Here is a 23,366-nt window from a genome sequence, read left to right as displayed (position 1 = left end):
GGAGACAGTGGAATACATATCACAGTGTCTGTTTCTCTTGTCTGTTGTACAGTGTCAGCACCCTTTCCATCTTCTGTGGTTCATTTCTCATCCTTTGTCCTTTCTGCATCCACGAGAGCGCTATAGTGTCTCAGCGGCGCACAGGACGACTTCCAGCGTACGTGATGGGAAGAAGCAGTTAGGGAACAATTGGTTTGACGGCAAACTTCTGTGCTTCCCCAGAAAGCATGCCCAATGTGCCCAACTTCCCAGAATCCCCATAAATTTGGGGAGAATGGAACCAGTTTCCAATGTCTTACAGATACTATATTATGCCATTTACAAAGGAAAAATAACTATAGGAAATGAAAAGATCTCTAAGTTCACTTTTTTTTTTTTTCTGATTTAGGCCCTACATTTAAAGCCTAAAAGTTTACATTCTTTTAAACCAGCATTTAAAAAAGATTTTAAATATTTTATTTTTATTTAATTATTTGAGAAAGAAAGAGGCAGATAGAGAGAATGGGTTCATCAGGGTCTCCAGCCACTCCAAACGAGCTCCAGACACATGCTCCACTTTTTGCATATTGCATAGTGGGTCCTGGGGAAGAAAACCTGAGTCCTTGGTTGTGCAGGCAAGTGCCTTAATCACCAAGCCATCTCTCCAGCCCCAAACAAGCTTCTTTATTAAGAAGACAAAATCCTTTTCACTAAGATTTGGAAACATTATTATATATCATATTATACATTAATTATATTTAATGTTATGTTATAATACATTAATTATACATTATGTTTGCTCTTTATGATGTCTGTAATGGTCAATAATTTATTAGATCTATATAATGTTGTTACAGGTTTCTTCTCCAGCAAACAGTTACAATATGAAAAAGTCAAAGGCAGTATGCATATTAAATAACAACTTGTATTTTGCAGAACATTTACTATCCCATTGTTCAATTATGAGAAGGGTTATGGAAAAGGTGGCATGACAGTGTTTGGGCATAAAACTGTTTTAAAATAAATTTTATTTACTTATTTGAGAGGGGGAGGGAGGGAGGAAGAGAACGTGCATGCCAGGGCCTCCAGCCTCTGCAGACAAATTCCAGATGCATGCGCCACCTTGTGCATCTGGCTTACATGTGTCCTGGAGAATCAGACCGGTATCCTTTGGCTTTGCAGGCAAACACCTTTAACTTCTAAGCCATCTCTCTAGCCCTGGCATATAACTTTTCAGATGAGGTTGTACTGGAGTGAGATGTAGAGACTATATCAGAGGCGCAGGAACGGGGGGGCTCAGGGAGCACACGCTAACTCAGTGATCGTCTTTGGTAATCACAGAGAAGTCATGTGAGAAATAGGCACAGGTAGCTGGACCTCGTGGAAAAGACATTCTTGAAAATGTCCAAGTACAAGTTTTAACTATATTCTATTGAATAAACACAAAACAAAAGCCATCTATGATATGCCAAATGAAAATTAAAATAACAAAATAAAAAATAAGTTAGAAATAAAGATGTTGGCACTGCTAAAGTAAAAGTAAGAAGTTAGGGCTTAGGGAAAACCTAACTTTATCTTTTCATTTCTGTGCTTTAAAGTGGAGCCGAAACAATGAGTACAGACAAATTGGCATTGTTCAGATTACTTTAGAGCAGGGGAGATGGCTCAGCAGTTAGTTAGTTGCTTGTACATTACTTTTCCATTGGATATTTTCTTCTTTAAGGCACAGACTGTTGGAATTTGCATATAATCAAATAACAAATCTCCAATTTTTAAAACTATCATTAATATTGTTCTTCTCAAGTTTGTTTCATTTTTTGATGAAACTCTGTGACCTTACAGCAGGTCATGGAAGTATAATTTAAGTTTCTAATGTTTCTTCAGGGAAAGAAAACAGTATCCTTATATGTTCTGATTGTTTCTATAAGAATCTCATAGCAAGATTGACTTTCTATTGATTCATAGAGCTTTCATTGTACTTTGTTTTTTTTTTATTATTGGAATTATTAAAGGAGAGTTATTTTGTGCTTTATTTTTGTTACAACAGGGTGGCCTACATTTTTTTTAGAACAATTACAAAAGAATTCTTGTTACAGATAAGGTTTAATCAAAAGAAGTTGAAGATTAAAGATGAATAAGTCTTCTTTGTTGAAGTATTTGTTAGGCTTGTAAGCTAGCTCAATCTATAAATGATCATGTCATGCTTTGTAGTCATTGTCGTAGAGTTGTGGGGGTGGTACAGTTGTGGTGGGGGTACAGTTGTGATAGGGTACAGTTGTGGGGGGTACAGTTGTGGTGGGGGTACAGTTGTGGGGGGTACAGTTGTGGTGGGTACAGTTGTGGTGGGGGTACAGTTGTGGTGGGGGTACAGTTGTGGGGGGTACAGTTGTGGTGGGTACAGTTGTGGTGGGGGTACAGTTGTGGTGGGTACAGTTGTGGTGGGGTACAGTGGTGGTGGTGGTACAGTTGTTGGGGTACAGTTGTGGTGGGTACAGTTGTGGTGGTGGGTACAGTGGTGGTGGGGTACAGTTGTGGTGGGGTACAGTGGTGGTGGGGTACAGTTGTGGTGGGGGTACAGTTGTGGTGGGGGTACAGTTGTGGGGGGTACAGTTGTGGTGGGTACAGTTGTGGTGGGGGTACAGTTGTGGTGGGTACAGTTGTGGTGGGGTACAGTGGTGGTGGTGGTACAGTTGTTGGGGTACAGTTGTGGTGGGTACAGTTGTGGTGGTGGGTACAGTGGTGGTGGGGTACAGTTGTGGTGGGGTACAGTGGTGGTGGGGTACAGTTGTGGTGGGGTACAGTGGTGGTGGGGTACAGTTGTGGTGGGGTACAGTTGTGGTGGGGGTACAGTTGTGGTGGGTAAAGTTGTGGTGCGGTACAGTTGTGGTGGGGTACAGTTGTGGTGGTGGGTACAGTTGTGGTGGGGGTACAGTTGTGGTGGGTACAGTTGTGGTGGTGGGTACAGTTGTGGTGGTGGGGGTACAGTGGTGGTGGGGTACAGTGGTGGTGGGTACAGTGGTGGTGGGTACAGTGGTGGTGGGTACAGTGGTGGTGGGTACAGTGGTGGTGGGGTACAGTGGTGGTGGGGTACAGTGGTGGTGGGGTACAGTTGTGGTGGGTACAGTGGTGGTGGGTACAGTGGTGGTGGGGTACAGTGGTGGTGGGTACAGTGGTGGTGGGTACAGTGGTGGTGGGTACAGTGGTGGTGGGTACAGTTGTGGTGGTGGGTACAGTTGTGGTGGTGGGTACAGTGGTGGTGGGTACAGTGGTGGTGGGTACAGTGGTGGTGGGTACAGTGGTGGTGGGGTACAGTGGTGGTGGGGTACAGTGGTGGTGGGTACAGTGGTGGTGGGGTACAGTGGTGGTGGGTACAGTGGTGGTGGGGTACAGTGGTGGTGGGTACAGTGGTGGTGGGGTACAGTGGTGGTGGGTACAGTGGTGGTGGGTACAGTGGTGGTGGGTACAGTGGTGGTGGGGTACAGTGGTGGTGGGGTACAGTGGTGGTGGGGTACAGTGGAGGTGGGTACAGTGCTGGTGGGTACAGTGGAGGTGGGTACAGTGGTGGTGGGGTACAGTGCTGGTGGGTACAGTGGAGGTGGGTACAGTGGTGGTGGGTACAGTGGTGGTGGGGTACAGTGGTGGTGGGTACAGTGGTGGTGGGTACAGTGGTGGTGGGGTACAGTTGTGGTGGGGGTGGTATGATAGTAGAAGATTTTCATGTAAAACAAATTTCCAGATAAGAATATTCATTGAAATCAGCAAAGATATGTGTTAATCCTTCTTCAAAATTGCTACGGAGCTAAAATAACTGTCAATAAAAAGTTATTTATGAATCTCTATGAGCTATATCAATACAACATTTGTTATGGTTCTTTTGTTCTGCATACTGTATAAGTACAGACCTTCTTGAATAACATAGGCGTGGCTGAAGATTCCCCTAATTCGTGTGTTCCAGGCGCACTCCTGGCTTGCCTCGTGTCTTTGGGTAGAGTCTGACTCCAAGTGCTCACTAGTGTTTGCCCCTCCCTCCTTTTCCGGATGCTTGGGATAGAGCTCATACTGGTAATGCTTCTAAACTGAGCTATCCCCTTAGCCTGGCACTAACTTTTAAAATGTGGTTTTTTGCTACCTTTAGAGGTCTTGGGAGTTTTAAGCACGTGGACATTGGCGATAAGTCATAATCAGGTTTTATATACGATGTCAGGTCTCATTTTAATTATAGGATCTGTTCTGAAGGAAGAGAAGTAGGAGGTAAGGCTTATAGGTAATCTCTTTACACACGTAAGTATTAAGAGTGGCCAAGGTCAGAAACAGTGTGAAGTGACTGTCTTAACTTGTCTTAGAAGCCCCGTGCCACAAATACAGCGGGAAGCGCACTCTAGCTAGATGCGAGTCTCCTGTGGCATGCCGCTGTCTATGTTCTGTTTAGTGTGCTCCCTTGCTTGTTAAGTTGGATTTGTTCTGCCTTGTAAAGATTAAGAAGAGCATGGTTGGATTTTAAATATGAGTATTGAATTATTAGTACTTTTATTCAGAAGTCCTCCTTTTTTTCCTTCCCAATCCAACCAAAATAAAGTCTCATTCAAGGTTTTTCATCAACTTGGCATTTTAAGCTTTTTATTTCGTCTTTGATTTATGACATACCTCTTTTATTTCTCCAGTGGAGAAGGTCCAAAGATGACATAAGTCTACTTAGGTCACATGCTTTGTACATCACTTAGTGGATGCTACCAATCACATCTTGATGTTTGTATTTAATTATCAAGTTAAATTCATCATATCATGGCAGATAAAACTAGTGTACATTGCATTCTCATGCTGTCTTCATGGCTTTTCAGTAAAACTGTGATGAGTCTACTAAAAGTAAGATTGAGCTGTCCTCCATCAAATTAATTACCTCCAGAGTCCTTGTGACATTTTCTAGAACCACTTAAACATAGACTTTTACATGTACAACGAATTATTCTAAGTCAGTCATTATTACAATTCGTTCTAGTTTAACCATAGTTTAGTGCAGGGCTCACCAGGAAGCTTGCTTTCTGAAGAAATTCATACCATTTAAAGAAGGTACAGCACTGGGGACTTGAATATCTAGCACAAAAGAGATGACTTGTAAGTTAGATGATGGTCCTATCATTATGGATACATTTCTCATGCAGTTTTATAAAATATACATAGTTTACTTTTCATCACCTTTTCAATATTTGTTTTCAGTCTTCCCTATGTCACCTTAATCTCTTGCATTGTTAAAATTTGGATAGTTTACCCAGTATTGAGATCTACTTTTTGATTGATTTGTCTTTCAGTATACTTTTACTCAGAAATAATTTCTTTTGAAAAGAATCCCATATAAAACTAATGAAAAATGGGCTCAACTTGTGATTATTAATGGAAGATAAGTAGTGATGAACATTTTCTCTTAGAAATGAGAGAATCTATGTTAAAAATTCCTTGTAACATTACATTAAGTTATATTTGTAAGATCACTGGGTTTGTGAGAAATCGGTTGTTTTTCAATTTTGGGGAGTTAGAAAGGTTTAGTGACAGATGCATATTCTTTTTTTTTTTTCCAAAGTAGGATCTCACTCTAGCTCAGGCTGACTTGGAAATTACTATGTAGTCTCAGGGTGGCCTCAAACTCTCAACCATCCTCTTACCTCTGCCTCCGAAGGGATTAAAGGTGTGTGCCACCACACCTGGCCAGATGCACATTCTTAATTAGTCATCATGAAATCTGCTAAGCAGTCATGTCTGATCACATATAGGGACACCAGTGGCCTAAATATGGAAGTACTGTATGATAGGAAAAGCATTTTATCTACCAAGTACATATTCTACCTAACTACTATTCCTAGATATTTAGAATTACCTGTGTCCTTGTATGGTGTTTTCAAAATTGGGTGTTATAAAAATGAGAATTTAAAGTATGACAGAAAGTTAATTAAATCACATACTGCATAGCTACAAATAGTGAACCATTTCACATATTATACAGAAAAAAAAAGCCTGTTTACCATGACATGTTTAGGGATCATCAATCAGTTCATAGATCTGACTCTTAATGTCTTCATGGGAATTGCAATCTCTGGAAAACAGCCTCTTCAGTACTCAGTTTCCATAAAGATCGTGTGTGTGTGTGTGTGTGTGTCTGTCTGTCTGTCTGTCTGTGCATGTGTCCTCCTAAGTGTACACATGGGACAGTATAAAAGTAATAGACTAAAAAATACTTTCTGACATGTGAAAAAGAAGCTACTGTGTACTGATAAGTTCATGTATTTTAACAATGTGAATTTGAGTGTACTTCTAGAATAAAGGACAAATATAGTTTTTCATTGTCGCAGTTAATCCAAAAAATAGATAACAATGACATGATCCACTTACAGCAATAAGAAAATGGATCTATATACACATTAACTAGCCATTCGTTATCTATATACTTGTGGTTGTTAGAGCTCCTAATCTATACTATGAATGATCAGTCTTTTAGTATTTCTAGTTTTGAAGTTGGACATCTACATAAGTTGGTGGCTCAAATGCCCACCATTGACAGTCATTGGCTTTGTGTTTTGTATTTAAGATCTAAAAAGTAAAAATGAAAAACATTTGGATATGATTAAACAACAAAGAAACAAGGGTTCAGAGAGTATCCATTTCAGAAATAAAAAACAGTTGCTTTATCCTAACTACAAGCATCTGGATTTTTCTTTTTGCTCATTCCTATGTATCAATTGGAAGTTTGGTGGCAAATAACCCTGTATGCTAATTATATAAATTAATGCTTTGCAGATTTTCGGAGGTGACTGTATGCATTCCCTAAACTCAGATCTGTTGCATCAGATGCAGTTTTCTTGATGAAATAGAGCAGTTTACTTTTCATTTCCTAAAACTGACTATCCCAGCACCACTTACACAGGCAGGATGTATGGCAAGACCATTAGGTCAGTATCACAGACTCGGCTATGTAATGGGATTAATTGCACTTGGATTTGACTGAGTTGAACTCTGCAGTGCTCAAGTTATGCTGACCACAGATATGATAAAAGACTTGGTTTTGAGTTCTGTCTGTACTGCTTAAAATGCCCCAAATACTTTCCCGTTTTCACTCTCCACCCTCTTCTTTCAGCACCTGAGATTCCTGTCACAGTATTACCTGCCTAGGTTCTTTTCTAGTGACACTTTTTTTTCTTATTTTCTTAGATAAAAAGAGTTGTTCTCTTTGTGTGTGTTTAGCATTTATATTTGGTTACGTTCATCTCTCCCAGTGAATTTGATAAAATTGTATAATTTTCTTGTCCCTGTTTTATTAAATTTATACATGGAAAAATGATAAATTGAAAGCTTGTTAGGAATTAAAATGTTCAGTATTTTCTGTGAACATTATTTTAGCGGTATTGTTAAGGAATGATTCATGATCTACCTCATATCTAGCTTGATATACACATAATTTTGTATACCAGTAAAACATACATTTATTTATTTATTTTTAACTGTCTTTATTTTTCTCTTGGATCTGACAGGCGGAATCTCACAAAACTGTCCCTTATCTTCAGTCACATGCTGGCGGAAATCCGAGCGGTCTTCCCCAGCGGCCAGTTCCAGGGAGATAACTTCCGTATCACGAAGGCAGACGCTGCTGAGTTCTGGAGAAAATTTTTTGGAGACAAGTAAGTAAAAATAACTTCTACAGACTGGGTTCACCTTTAGGACTGACTTCCTTCCCAGGCCTTGATTTTATGGGAGTACCTAGCATATTGCTGAGGTCAGGTTTCTGCCTCCCTCCAGTGCTGGAGGCCAGGCCTGGGCCATGAGGTGCTGCGAAGGCGCTCCAGCGGTTGATGTGGTGACCTGGCTCGTGTCTTGCTGGTGCTGTGTGAGTTTTTGTTAATGATAGATGTCAAAGCCAAGAAGGTTATATCTTCTGTGAGATTGAATTGAGTTAACTCTGAGAAGTAGAGGGATATAAAATTGTATATATGTGTCTTATAATTTAATCAATTATGGATATAAAAGTAAAAGGCGGCAGGCGTAAAGGTAAAGGTATAGAGAAGCTGTCAAAACAGCTCAGAGACAAGGCTTCAGGACTTTAGAAACTGGGCCCTGCTTCCTGGAATAGGTGCAGGTGAAGCTTGGTTGAGATCTGAAACTGAGGGGTGAGAAGCTCCCCAGAACCCCAACCTTTGCATACTTGCTTACAGGGACAACACTGCCTGTGTGCCTCTTTCACGTGCAGTGTTGTCCCGGAGCATGGCATCAGTATGTTTCTAATTACTGTCTCCTGCCCACTCACAAATTACGGTGACCTTGGTGACTACTGGAATTGGGTGTCTAAAGCAGTATAATTGCTAAAAACCAGGAAAAAAATTGTTAAAGAGGTCTCATCAGTGAACATCAAGAGGCAGATTGTTCCTCAGTGACTTAAGGTCCTTTTGATGGAGGATACCTTAAAATGTTCTAGAAACTGCCCAATACCTTGACCATGAAGGAAGGAAGGAGAATGAGGGCTCTACATAGATTGTTTGAAGGCTGTGTTAAAAGTCTCTGCGTGTTCCCTTAGTGGAGAAGTAGGACATGTAAAATGCTGTGGTGTGCTTGGAGAAATATGGTTCTTTCACAATGGCAAACTATAGCATTGTTTTTCTTTCCTTTTTTTTTTTTTTTGTTTCCAAAAAGTGCCTTTTGGAATATACTTATATAGAATAATGAACATGTTAATAATATCCATTTTTTTATGTGAAAAATGTTTTTATTTGCCTTTTGAGTAGGGTCTCGCTATACAGACCAAGCTTGCCTCAACATCGAATCCTTCCTGACTCTCCTTTGGAGTGCCAGTTATCTGGGCTGCCACTCCTGGCATGGGTTCAAAATATTAAGGACTATTTTTCACTTGGGCTATTAAAATGTACCTTTAGAAATGTAAATAGAAGTTTCTGCTATTGCCAGTGGGAAATACATGCATGCAGGGCACACGAATCTATAGACACACACACACACACGATGTGTATCACTGGCCTGCAAATACATGCATGCAGGGCACACAGAGGAAAGAAACCAGAACAGATGTGGCAAGTTATGAGAGGAAGAATGGAGGGTCAGCTTATGTATTGACATTATGAACCTACGGTAAAAAGTTGATCACTCTCAAAATATCTCCTAAGAGTTTCCTTAAATTTATACATTGCTGTAAAATTGTATGTTACAGGGTCTCTAAAACATGGAAGGTCTATTCAAGTCTTACAATGTCCCTCAGACATGGAAAGACTGCTCACGTGTGACAAGGTCTCTAAGACAATAAAAGACTGCTCATGTGTTATAGGGTCTTTAATACATGGAAAGGCTGCTCAGATGTTACAAGGTCTCTAACATGTGAAAAGACTATTCATATGTCAAGGTCTCTAACATGTGGAAAGTCTATTCATGTGTTACAAGGTCTCTAACATGTGGAAAGACTATTCATGTGTTACAAGGTCTCTAACATGTGAAGACTATTCATGTGTTGCAAGGTCTCTAACATGTGAAGACTATTCATGTGTTGCAAGGTCTCTAACATGTGGAAAGTCTGTTCACATATTGCAGTGTCTCTAACACGTGAAAAGACTGTTCATGTGTTGCAAGGTCTCTCACACATGGAAATGTTGCTCACATGTTTGTCAAGAGACAGTCACTGTATTGTACCTCACTCCACAGAGAACTACTGCACTCGAGGCTGTTTACTCCTTTTATCTATAAGCACAATCATTAGCGGGATGGCGTTCTGCTGGGATGTGACATGAGTCGAATCACCACATGTCAAATGGGAGACTCTTGAAGTGATGATTAAATACTCTGCCTGCATCCCAGATCCTTTACCTCTGTCTTCTATTTCCATCTACTTGAGGAAGCTATGTAAAGTGTCTTTAATATATTCATTTGTAGGATGAGAGTGAAATTTCAAACTGCTTCTAGAAGTGAATCATGTTTTTAGATTATCCAAATGAATATCTCCTTTGTGAGGATATTATGGAAACTGTTTTCATATATCCTATAGGCTTCATTTTATAGTTCAAGTATTTTTGAATTAATGAACAATGACTGAATAGTTCAGTTTTTCCTTGGGTTAGATTCTTTTAATTATGGTCTAATACTTGCTTTTGTTTACCTTAACTTGGTTCTCTTCCTGTCATTAGTTTCGCAGCGATGCCATTTGGAAGCAATCTCAATTAACTTAACCTGTGCCTATAAACTTGAAATAGCCTTGTTTTCCAAAGCCAGTCATTGAGAGATGGTTCTAAAACAACCAGATTATAATGTATAAACATAGATTTTCACTTAAGGACTAGTACTGTGACTAACTTTACAAAAGGAACAGTCAGCAGTAAGAAAACAAAATGAATGAATTCCAATAGAAAACAAAACTTAATAATAACTCATAAATACAGTTTCAGAGCCAGGCATGGTGGCTCACACGGGAAAATCCCAGCATGTGGAGACACGGTAGGAAGATCTGGAGGTCAAGCCATCTCCAGACACAGGACAGAGTCAAGGCTACCCCTGAACTACACAAGACCCTGATTAAACAGCAAAGTACAGTTTTGGGATTCAGACCTCTTGACAGAAGCAACTGGGGACGGTGGTTGTTGGTGAGCCTGACACTTCCTGTCCGGGCTTCCCAACCCTCCTGACACCCTAATGAGAGGTGGAACAAGGTGACCTCTGTGCCCAGGGTCTTGAGTCTGCTTAGAGGCCAGGGGGATCAGTATGACAAAACAGTCATGGCAAAGGGATTGGGAAACTGCATGTGCTAAATTTTCATGGAAATTTATTTAATGTTTCAGTGTTTCAGTCATGTCTTGCTTTCTTATTCTATTGACCAGAGGATAATAGAAATATATTGGAAAAGTGACATTATTGAATAGCTTTTTTGCAGACATTACTAGACTGAATCTTTATACTCTGGAATAGTTGACAATCCAGAAAGATTTTAGCCATAGAGTTAGTGAATCTAGAAATTTGTTCAGAGTCTGTAACATTTCCTGCCTGAAATTTATAATCACCTGGAAAGACAAGACGGAAGGGAAAGGAAGGAGAGGTAAGATGCTTACATATTTAATCCCTGATTGCAAGTTATTTTTATAAGCATCAGAAGTAGCAATTATAGAATTAGTGAAAAGATTTTAAATTATAATTGGTCAATAACTGCTGGATGCTGAGTCCTGTTGGCGTCCTGTCCTGCCCTCCACCCGTGCATGACGTCCTGTTCTTGTCCTCACGTTCGCGTCCAGGGTTCACTGCACAGCGTTCTCCTGCTGAGGCAGGCTCCAGTGACGACCTGTCTTGTCGTGCTGCTGTAGAAAGCTTGGCTTATCATTCCAGACTTGTCCAAAACAGCCTCCATGCATACTGGTTCTGGAATGCAGGATACAACATCCTGGTTTGGAACTGGCCCCCACCCCACTGCACCACCTTTGTAAAGAAACATATTGGTAGCTCTCCTCATGCTTCCCTTGTCATACTTCCCTGTTTTCACAGTGTCCCTGCTACTGCATGGGTGGCCAGTCACCTACGCGTTACCCAACCAGTATTGCCACGGTGGAGGGTGTCTAGGACTTCCCTGAATAAAAGTGGGGTTGCATCTGTTAAATCAGATTGCAGTGGACTGCTGACATGCTCACATCTCTCACCTGAGCAGCTGCGGATAGATTTGACAGTTTAATGGAAGACAGAGCTCCCTCACTCATCTTTGGGGTCAGGGCTCCGCACGTGTCCTGTAGTGGGAAGCACGAGTGATTATGCGCAGGCTGCCTGCAAAACCGGATGGACAGTGCTCTCAGTTCCTGCTCTCAGTCCGTAGTCCCTGCAGTTCTAGTCCTCAGGTTCCCTCCCGTCTTCCCTTTTCTTTCTGTTTCCGTCTCAGAATGTTGAAAGTGTTCTTCAAATCTGGCTCAAAATCCTTTTTTTTTAAAGTTTTTTTCCTCAGTTACAACCTCCCTCATAGTTAACTACTACATTATTTGCACTCTTTAAATTATTTATTGATTTATTCATTCACTTATTTGCAAGAAAAGAGAGAGAGAGGAAATATGAATAGGAATAGATGAGCCTGGTGCCACTGCAGACCGCCTCCAGACGCACACGTGCCGCTCTATGCACCTGGTTTTTCATGGGCACTGGGGAATTCAGATCCAGGCCATCATGCCTTTACCTGCTGCGCCATCTCCCCAGATCCCCCCAAAACCGTTACATGTGCTGTTGTGCTTAGCATGCCTACATCATTCAGTGTGTTGACTATATGGGCTTTTCCTTCCAAATTGTGAGGCTGCTTGACTTTTTAACCAAAATTTAGTAAACACTCTGTATTAATTACAATTATATCAGATTCTATGGCGATTTCTTTTTTTAAATGCTATCCCCATTTTTAGTGTGATCTTTAAAGTATTAATAATGGTTATTGATTATTTTGGATACTGTACACAGTGGAGCTATCATTAGCTTCTGTTTGGCAGGTAAGTATATGACACACTGTCATTATCTGTTTTCCTTTGCTTGTGGCTGGCCACCTCAGCTTATGTGACTCTCCTGACGTCAGAGTACAGGTTTGTCTTTCTTTACCCATAGTCTCTTTGCACTGAAGAATGTTTGTCATCTCTGGAATAAAGTCCTTCCCATGCTGTGGCAATGTCACTCAGGATACCGCCTTGTATTGATATTAGATCTCCTGATTCTGCAGCTCCTCTAAGCCCTCCCTGAATTTTATTTTTATTGCTTTATTTAAAGAATTTGACGAAGTACTTGGTTTTGTTTGTTTAGAGGCTTCATGAAATTAGCTTATTTATCCTTATCCGTCTTTGCGTTTCTGAAGCATGTCAGTTTAGTGCCCAGTAGCAACTTCCAGGAGCTGCCGTAGATTCCGGTCACCGGAAGGGAGAAGTAGAAGCGGGCATGGGCCTTGCGTGAGAGGAGAAGGCGGGGCGGGGCGTGCGGGCCTGGCAGACACAGCTTGCTCCAGCGAGGCTTGCGGGCCCCAGCCCGGGCGCCCAGCGCTGCGTGCCCTGCTGCCCAGCGGTCAGGCACCCCGTGGAGCTCTGCGGTTTCCCCAGGCCGCTCTTTCCTCCTCCATAAGAGACGTGACTTGAACCACGCCTGCCGTCTGGGCTACATGTACTATAAGGTAAACAAAGTGGCCTGGCATCTATAAGCCAAATGAAACTTTGTTCTTATCACAAACACTGGATCCATTTACTACCAATTCTACAGTTAATGTCGTGAATATTTGACTTTGTTATAATGGAGGTTCAGTATTGTTTAACAAACCTAAAAGCAAAAACCAAAGGAATTATGAAAAATTGATATGGTCTTGACATTCTGTGTGTCCCTACATAAAAGTGTGTTGAAGATTAACAGCTTGCCCACCATTAAATAAATGGCCAATTTGCCATTCAGTTTATTGTCTCTACCTTTGTTTTCTGAGAGAAGTGATATGACCGGTCACATTTAGTAAAAACAAGGGAAATAATGCCTTTCCACTTACTTGAGTGAGATACATGTTCTAGTAATAGCTACATCTGTTTTTGCTGTAGTTTTGTCAGTAAACTCTCAATATTAAGCTAATCACTAAAGCTTCCCCAGTTGTATCGCTAAGCTCTTTCTGTAGTATAACTGTAAACTCCAGTACAGGCCTTATTTGCTTAATAGACACACAAACCAAACTTCATAACTGTCTTTTCTTAGTTGTCAGCTGATGAGTTTTAAGTGAATTTAGTTAATACAGGTTTTTTTAAAATTTAATTTATTAGTTTTCTTTTCAGCAAATACAGGCAGTTTGGTACATAGGCTCATCTGTGATCTACCCCCTCCATTGGACCCTCCTTGTTGATGTAAATGGGTCGTGCATTGTGGAGTTAGCCCACAGTTTTTGGTACGATAAATGTCTCTGCATATCATGACCCAACATGTGACTCTGACATTCTTTCTGCCCCCTCTTCCACAAAATTTCCCTGAGCCATGTTGGGTTCATTTTTGGTCTGCTTCAGTGCTGAGGTGTTGGGGGCCTCTGAGGCTCTGGCTCTCTGATTTGGTAGGAGTTTATTTTTCTCTGTGTTGGTCTCCTTCCCCTTTGTGCTGGTATCCGGTTCACAGGAAAACATCACCCTTGCTTATTTCGCCAATTGTCCTTAGTTTCAGTCGGGCCCCTTTTGAGGTATGTTGGGGCATCTCTCTCCTTAGGATCTGCGTCTATCTGAAAAAGAGAAGCAGATTCTCCAACGGAGAGTAAGTTAGCACCCGGAAAATTGAAATAACACTTACTTTTTTGATAGAGAGTTTGATAGGTGTAGGCCCTCTTGTACCCCATGATTGGTGGTAGCTTGATATTGGAGAGTGGGCTTATGTTTGGGTATGGTTCTGACTTGTTTCCCTGCTCCAGCTATGGGTCTCGTACCACTGAGGGGATCAGTTAGCCAAATCAAGAGCAGTTGTTTCCCCACCATGGCTGTGTGCCACTATTGCACTTGTGTGGGCATCATATCAGGTAATTTGTTGCTAATTAGGTTAGACAATGAGTTGCTTGGACAGATATTGGTCATTTCCTCCAGTAGCCCATGTAGCACCTTCTGGCACTAGACACGCTGACTGTCTGGGAACTGACTCTCCTGGCTTCCAGCCATGCCATTCCATTTTACGTGTCGGCTGCGTATGGAGTCTTCAGCAACAGGGTCTTACCACTGGCCTTTGGTGGGTCATCAAGTACTCTGACAGAAGTCTGTCATTGTTTTGGGAAACCTTGAAGGTTTCTCTGATCAAAAGCTCATTGTGGATGGTAGGCCCAAGCTGGAAGTGGGGGTTACAGGTCAGTGCCCACTAAGAAATTGAGGAAAAACATAACTAATATACGAGAGTTAGAGAGGAGAGAGATAGAAGGGAGAGGGGGAGAGGGAGGGAGGGAAGATGTAGAAGATTTAGGTTAGTCTTGATCCTACCCTCTCCAGTGTCTTGTGGTTCAGGTGTTTCCTGTAAAGGTCTAGTGAAGGTTTAGCCATTTGGTCTGTCTTTTAGGAAGTAGAATTTTATGGTACCATTGCCATTTGGTTCAAGATTACTGTTTTCCACCCTTCAGTGCCCTCACCGCCCTCCCCATCCATCCTATTGTTTAGTCCATGAGGTGCTTGCTGGGTATGTAAGGTATCTTGGGTAGATTCAGGTGAGACTATGTGTTGATTTTTTTTTTTTTTTTCTGTGATTGGGTAAGTTCACTGAGAATGATCTGTTCCAGGTTCAACCATTTTTTCTTCAAATTTCTTTGTGTCATTTTTTCTTACTGCTGTATGGAATTCCATTGTGTAGATATACCACATCTTTGTTATCCATTCTTCTAATGATGGACATCTGGGTTGATTCCAGCTTTTAGCTATTACAAATTGAGCTGCTACAAACATGGTTGAGCAAATCTCTCCGGCCTGTGGTTTGAAGGTTTTAGGGTAGATGCCCAGTAAGGGTATAACTGGGTCTGTTGGTATTTCTATAGTCAGCTTTTTCAGGAGTCTCCATATTGCTTTCCAAAGAGGTTGTACCATCCTGCATTCCCACCAACAGTGAATGTTAATACAGTTTTTAAGGTATTTATATTTTTATTCTCAGATATTTTTCTATATTTTCACTTTTTGAATAGTAATTTTGTCCAAATTTAATACTGGTACTTGTAAAAATAATGGCTCACAGCTTCATTATAATGTTGTTGATTTCATAATGAATTTTAGTAATTGACATGATATTTAAAAAGGTAGCCCAATGTGCCTCTCCAGAGAAAAGGTGGTCCTTCTAAAGGATGTAGTGATATGCCCCTTTGTAATTCCTAGGAATCATCTTTCCTTTCTCCCTTCTCTGCTAGATACCTATACCCTTGTGAGGAGGGAGTTGAGAGATTGGTGGATTCTTTCAGCTTTGTAAGGTACAGGTACTATTTCTGGCTAGATGAGTGGGCAGTCATGTTTACTACCCGTCATAGAAGATTTGGCCCCTTGGCTCTAGGCTAACCGTCAGCAACAGAGCCCCAATACATATGGATATTCCCTTGCTCTCCTTGCGTCATCTGCAAGGGCATTCGGTCCTGAGGGACCAGGGGAAGAAACAACTGCTGCTCACTTTGAGGGAAAGCAGTCTTCAGTGCTGATCTAGGAATCTGTCTCAACCAAGCACTGGGGTATACACCTTTAATCCAAGCACTATGGAGGATGAAGCAGGAGAATCATCATGTGTTCAAGGCCAGCCTGGGTTATAGAGTGAGTTCCAGTTCAGCTTGTGCTAGAATGAAATCCTGCCTCAAAAATAAAATAAAATAAAATTAAGAAGGAAGGGAACAAACAAAACCTGTTCTCTTCCCCAGTATCCATGAAAGTTGTTTGTTAGCTTGCAAGCTAGGTAGAATCTCAGATTCTATAGTTTCTAAGAATCATTTTATGTTGTTAAAGAAGCATTTTATTTTTAATTTTACAATGAGCATAAAGAAATGCATGTTTCCTTAGTAGATTTCTAAGGATTGGTCCTTCTATTTTGTGTTTTGAATGCTGGTTATCACTTTGAAATATGGCCATTGGATTTTCCACGTAGTACTATTTTTGCTTTGTAATTCTTTAGTACAAAGTTGTTTTTCAAAATATGAACCCAGTCTAGTGATCCAGCTCTCTCATAGCAAGTAGTCAAGAGGCTAACGCAGGAGAATCACAAATTCAGACCTTCCTGGGCTGCAAAAGACCGTTCAGACTCAGCCAGAGCAAACTTTTCTTAAAATAAAAACCAAAAAAGAAGGATGGAGATGTAGCTGCTATAAAGTACACAGCCCAAGCCAGGTTCTACCCCCAGTATGTACATTTTGTGTGTGATTGCTTTTTAAGGACTTTTTGGTCATTTACTTATGACACACATATTATACCATATGTGTGGAAACACACATACACACAGAATTTTTCCTTTCTGGGTTTTAGGATATTGTGGGAAGTTGTTTGTTTCTCACTTTATTTATCCTTCTCGTAAGCTTGATTTATTGCTTGTTAATGAAAATGGTCATTATTGAGAGATGTAAAAGGAATTTACGTCATTATTCACTTTCCTTTGTGAGGCTGAGCTTATTGCTAAAGGGGAATATCATTTTAAGAACTTAAACTCTCCTGTGGCAGGATTTTCTGATTTAACCATATGCAATTCTTAATTTCATTTAATCCAGCTGGCAGATCAAAGGCAGTGGCCGTGACCCATGAGTTACTGTATCACAGGAGCTTCCCAAGGAGACTGAGCACCCAGAGACAATGTAATGAAGACTAGTTGTACTTTGGAAAACAAATGAACAAGTGCCCATTGTTTTAAAAATGAGAATTTTACTGTTGTTCTATGGTCTGTGGCTGATAATGCAGCAATGAAAGTTGGTTTTACAACACGTTTTGGTGAACTTGCTCTCTTTGCTTGTCCTCCACTAATAAACCATGTTTTCACAGTCAAAAACTAAACAGACTTTACATAAAGTAATCGTATAGCCATAGGTTTATTACTTTTTATATTCCAAGTTGAGGATATAACACTAGCGTTACAGGGATGATGTTGTTGAGAAAATCAGGGATAATGTGACTGTTTTCTTGTTGCTTTACTGTTATGGAAATGTGATTGTGGATGGGGTTTCGTCAGTGTAAGTGGGTGTGGTAGTTGTGCACTGCACAGGAGTACTTTTCTAGAGTGCAAAGTGCTCTGAGTGGTTTCTCCTTAATAAGGAAAACAAGGCTTCATGAATAGTATCTTTTTCTTCTCTTTGAAAGTGGAGGTATGGTTAGATTAGTGAGTATGAAGATCCTTGGTAATCTTGCTTATCATCCTATAGATGATGAGAAGCACAGGCGGGAGCCGGGGACCATGGTCCTCAGGTAGCTTCCAGGCAGTTCTGCCGTGACCTCAGAGGCAGCCTCGCTTCTCGTGCAGTCCACCACTGCTTCACAGAGCAGTGTGGAGGGCATGTGCTGCTTTGCTGTGCTGAGCTTCCTGTCAGAAATCCACTTTCTCGCTCCTGTGGAAAGGCTGTGTGCTGGTACATGCCTGTAATCCCAGTGATGGGGAAGAGGAGGCAGGAGGATTAATGCCATATTTTTAAAGTTTAACTTATAATCAACACTTAATGTGTGTAGAGAAAGCTGCACATGATTTTGGTTGAGGGGTTCTCACAGTTAATGTAAATCCTTCCTGTATTGGCAAAACATACCCTTTCCCCCACCCCTGCAGGATGGCCCATGCAGTCTGTGCCTGCCCACAGCCGTCTCCCTTGTAGCACAGTAGGATCACTCAGAGTTAAGCATCCTGTCATCTGATGAGATGACACCTCTGAGCCCGTGTTGTTGTGGGCCTCTTCTGCTCTTGCATGAGCAGTAAGTTTCTCATCCCTCCTGTCCTGCTGTATGACTCCGCACTCTGGTGTTTATGGACAGCATATTCTGTAGTGTGTTGTGTGCCTTGCCTTTGTATTTTGTTCTTAAGAACCATGTTTTTATCAGCATATATTGATGACACTTTTTAATTGTCTTCTCCTTCACTTTGAATAGTTTTAGTCCTATTTGAATTTTTTTGTCGACTCCATTATATAGATCTTACTATGTTTTGTCTAAAAATCATTATTTTTCAGACCTACGTTGAAGGTACACTCGGCGTTGTTGTGTAGAATGGGAGCCAGGGTCATCTGGAGATGGGTTCTATACAGCCCTGCCTTCAATTCTCACAGTCTAGTAATAGAAAAGAACAAACGGTCTCAAATTGGCACCTGGCTCTTGCTCAAGGCCAGAAACTTGTGCCGTGGTCTCCCTTTTACCTTGGGCAGGTCAGGGAGAAGTTGATAAACTTAGATGGCAGCCAAACCAACTGCCCTAAACATCTGAGGTCTGCCCGCCTAAGACATTTCACAGTGAGTGATGGGAGAACTTCATTGTCATTCACAGGAAGCAGTCCTAAATTCAAGTACATCCCACTCCACCAAGACCAGGTTTGGGGCCATTAAAACTACACATTACCACTTAGGCTAATGCATTTTGTTTGCCTGACATGCTCATGAGCTGCTCATCTCCCTGCCAGTGATGACATGGGTATGTGGTATCTTGGTTTGGTCATAAGGTAAAATCAGAATGCTGAGATCTCCCATAATGTTTTGCAATAAATTACAGTATTGTGGTGGTTTGATTCAGGTGTCCCCCATAAACTTAGGTGTTCTGAATGCTAGGGGTCCAGCAGATTGCGATTTGGACATTAAATCCTCCTGGTGGCAGTGTATTTGGGGGGACAGTTTATGGTAGTTATAGCCAGCTTCCTCTTGCCAGTTTTTGGCACACTCTCCTGTCACTATTGTCCATCTGATGTTGGCCAGGGGTTGATATCCACCTAGTGCTCATGCCATCCTTCCCCCCTGACATCCTCGAGTCTGTAAGCCAAAATAACCCTCTTTTTTTTTTTTCACACAAGCTACTCTTGGTTGGGTGTTTTCTGCGAGCATTGCAAACCTGACTACAACAGATACTAAGTTAATGCTGGGCACAAATAATCAATGCAGTTTTCGTTTTTCTTCCTCTTATGTGTGGTTCCCAGGTTTCCCTCATCTTCATGTTATTCTTACTATTTTATGTATGATTTATTTGCCAACAAAAGGGGGGAGGACAATGGGCAAACTAGTGCTTCTTACCACTACAAACAGATTCCAAATGCATGAGCCACTTTGTGCATCTGCCTTTACGTGGATACTGGGAAGTTGAACATGGGTGGTCAGGCTTTGCAAGCAAGTGCCTTAACCACTGAGATATCTCTTCAACCCTTACCTGTATTTTATAGAAGAAACCTTGGCCAGCTTCAGGGCTGGGTGTTGCCACAACCTGAACTGCTAATCATCTTCCCTGGGAATCTAGACTCAAAACTAGGTCTACTCCAGTCTCACTGTGAATAATTTGGGTTTATGAAGTATGAATTCAGGATCTGGGAGTGACAATTTCTGTTACATGGGCTAGAAAGCAAAGAAAGTCAGAATGAGTTAGAAAAATAGGAAGATTGCAGAGTATGGGTCAGTGGTTGTGTGTGAGCTTGGCATACTTAAGGCCTCCAGTTCAAAGTCTACCTGTTTTTTTAAATATCGTTGGAAGTAGTAAGATTCTATTCCTTCCATGTTTATTCATATATAGTTGACATATAGCAAGAAAATGAGGGTTTGTTTTCTTCTATAATACAGTGTCGTCATTCTGTTTATTCATGTGTAAGTGACACAGACTGAATTAACAAAAAGTCTAAGACTATGTTGTTTCATTTACTCTTGGCATTTTCTTGCGATATGCACCTGATATTCTGCGGTTTTGATTGAGATTATATTAAATCTATAGATCAATTTAAGGAAAAGTGACGTAATCATAATACTGATATTGCCATCCCACTAAAGTGATGCATTTCCTTGTCTTCAGCCTCTGACTTTGTATGTGTATGCGTGTGTGTGTGTGTATTTTGAGAGGAAGCCTTACTCATCTCTGGTTAAGTCTTGATTCCTATTCATTTGATGTTTTCAGGGGTTATTGTATCAATCAAGTTTTGAAAGTTCATTTTCTAGTTATATAACACTGATGACTAGAAATACGATTTTTGGAATTAATTTCATATATAGGAAGCATTTTCAATTCTATTGTGGTTTTTGATACTTTAATCTTTGTCATTTATTTAATTACTTACTTATTTGAGGAAGAAAGAGAGAACAAGCACACCAGGACCTCTAGCCATTACAAATGAACTCCAGACACATGAGCTACCTGTGCATCTGACTTTTGTGGGTACTGGCGAATCAAATCTTTGTTTTTAGGCTTTGCAAGAAAGTGCATTCACTGCTAAGCCATCTTTCCTACCCCATGTGTTTATATATGTATGTATGTATGTATGTATGTATGTATGTATGTGTATGTATATGTATATGTATAATATATTATAATATATATATGTATATATGTGTATATTTATATATATTATATATAAACACATATATTTATTTACCAAGGCAAATTCTTCTTGTAATTCATCTCTTATGTTATATATATATATATATATATATATTTTTTTTTTTTTTGGTTTTTCGAGGTAGGGTCTCACTCTGGTCCAGGCTGACCTGGAATTAACTCTGTAGTTTCAGGGTGGCCTTGAACTCACGGCGATCCTCCTACCTCTACCTCCCGAGTGCTGGGATTAAAGGTGTGCGCCACCACGCCTGGCCTTATGTAATATATTTTTAAACTTTTAGCACATGCAGGATTACTTTAATTTAGAGCATACTAGAAAAATTGAAGGATTATAAATTAGCTGTGAAAATTACTTGCTGGAGAGATGGCTTAGTTGTTAAGGCATTTGCCTGCAAAACCTAATGATCCAAGTTCAAATCCCCAGCACTCATGTGAAGGCAGATGCACAAAGTGGTGCATGCATCTGGAGTTCTGTTGCAGTGGCTGGCACTCTGGCACACCCATTTTTGACTTTTCTCTCATTCTTCTTTTTCTCCTTGCAAATTAATTAGTTAATTAATTAATATCATTTACTGCTCTTTCACAATCCAGGTATCTTCCATTCAGGTGTGTGATGGCCTTTCCAGATATTACAAATCATTCCAAACGCTGTGCTCTCAAAGAAGTCGTCATTTTGAAACCCTCATTTTATTTGCTAATATGCTTGGAAACTTACATGCTTCTTTATACAGTTTTAATTGCTGTAAAATATTCCTATATTGTTGTCTTTTTACTCATAAACTTATTCTTTTTTTTTTTTTTTTTTTTTTTTGCTATGACAAGCACCACCACCTTAAAAAGATGTGTGGGTGAATCTTTGCATTGTTACGACTTTTTATACATAAATAACATTTGGTAAATATTTCTGGGTGAAATTATATTTGCCTAGTAGAAATGGAATGTAAATTTTTATTTTTACAAGAAATGTATGCAACTTCCTGCTTCCTTAGCTGGTATTTATACCTTTGTAATACAGAATATTTTTGTATCATTTTTAACCTTCCCTCAAAATTATACATATAAATCTACAGATGGTTAAGAACTAGAAATCACATGAAAGTATTTTACCTTTTACATATCATTTTCCTAACTCTCCTTTCTTTTACTTTTGCCTTAAAATTGCAAGGTTTTCAAATAAGACCAGTACACAACTGCCCACTTTGCACAGATGATAACCCTGGAAAGCTGAGTGATCTGACCACCGACCACTTCCTTGCTTTCTGGCATATGGCTGATCTCATTTTCTTATTTTCTGTCAAGGTGTATTTAGATATTCAAAGCTTTTAAATATAGTTTCTCTTTGGGCTGGAGAGATGGCTCAGAGTTAAGGTATTTGCAAAGTCTCAGAGCCTTGGTTTCATTACCCCACACCCACCTAAAGCATCAAGAATTTATTTTAAGCATCAGGAGGCCCTGGTACACACATTCTCTCCCTCTCTCTCTTTCTCTCTCTCTCCCTCCCTCTCCCTCCTTCCCTCCCTCCCTCCCTCCCTCCTTCCCTCCCTCTCTCTCTCTCTCTCTCTCTCTCTCTCCTCCCTGCTTGAACATAAGTATGAAAAGATAATTTCTTTTATTCATTGATAGACAGATGAGGATAAAGTGTCCTTATAATTATATGTCCTTATAATTCATCACCTCTTTGGACATTGTGTGAATATAGTGTTTTCTTTTAAGACATTAAAATTTTCTGTATAATAGGTAAGTGGTGGTAAACCCTCAATAAGTCTCAGTTCTTACATGCACCGGAATTTTACAAATACTAAAATCACATTACAGTAAAAAGTGCCTGGCTACCATTGTGCTTGTGTGCGTGCCAGCTGCTAATTGCTTGTGTTTTTCAGTGGTTTTTAAAGGTGATTCTGCCTGCAGCTAACATGGTTTATAATTGTAAATTGGGTAAAACCAGTTAAACATTCCTGGTTTGTTAAGATATGGAAACTTAATGTACTCTTTTATGGTTTTGAATATTTTTCTTTCTCCTCTTTTCCTTTTCTTTTCCCAAGGTCATTATCACCACACATGGTGATTTGTACCTGACCATGAAACATCTGGCCATTTCCACTTTCTCACTCTGCCATTATGTGGCAGTGCAGAGCCAGGCAGATTGAGGGTGCAACAACTTCAGAACAGTGTATTGTTTTGCTTGTCTTCAAACATGCTTTTTGGTCTGTGCTCTGTTTCTATGCTGTGTTGTGATGTCTCCTCTCCTACTGATCCTTCCACTTCCTACTCCTGAGCCCATCAAGGTAGAGGACCCTTTGCACCAACTTTTCAGTGAAGTAAACTATCAAAATACTGACCTGTCTACTTAATCCTCTTTAGTCTGCTCAATCAGGGTTACAGTGAATGCATGTTTGGGTATAGTCTTTATCA

The 23,366-nt window shown here is 40.4% G+C and overlaps 1 protein-coding gene across 4 annotated transcripts in view; it reads left to right on the top strand.

Moving 5' to 3' along the window:
* Positions 1–23,366, top strand: part of Cblb (Cbl proto-oncogene B) — a 167,267-nt gene that overhangs the window by 69,144 nt on the left and 74,757 nt on the right. For all 4 annotated transcript variants that reach the window (XM_045146999.1, XM_045146998.1, XM_045146997.1 and 1 more), the window contains exon 4: positions 7,497–7,643. In XM_045146999.1, coding sequence (XP_045002934.1) covers positions 7,497–7,643 — 147 coding nt within the window. The remainder of the gene's footprint in view (positions 1–7,496; positions 7,644–23,366) is intronic.

This window comes from Jaculus jaculus, chromosome 4 (genome assembly GCF_020740685.1).
Source record: "Jaculus jaculus isolate mJacJac1 chromosome 4, mJacJac1.mat.Y.cur, whole genome shotgun sequence".
NCBI classification, from domain to species: Eukaryota; Metazoa; Chordata; class Mammalia; order Rodentia; family Dipodidae; genus Jaculus; species Jaculus jaculus.
Note: the sequence above shows the minus strand (reverse complement) of the source record. Positions and strands in the feature narration are given on the sequence as shown.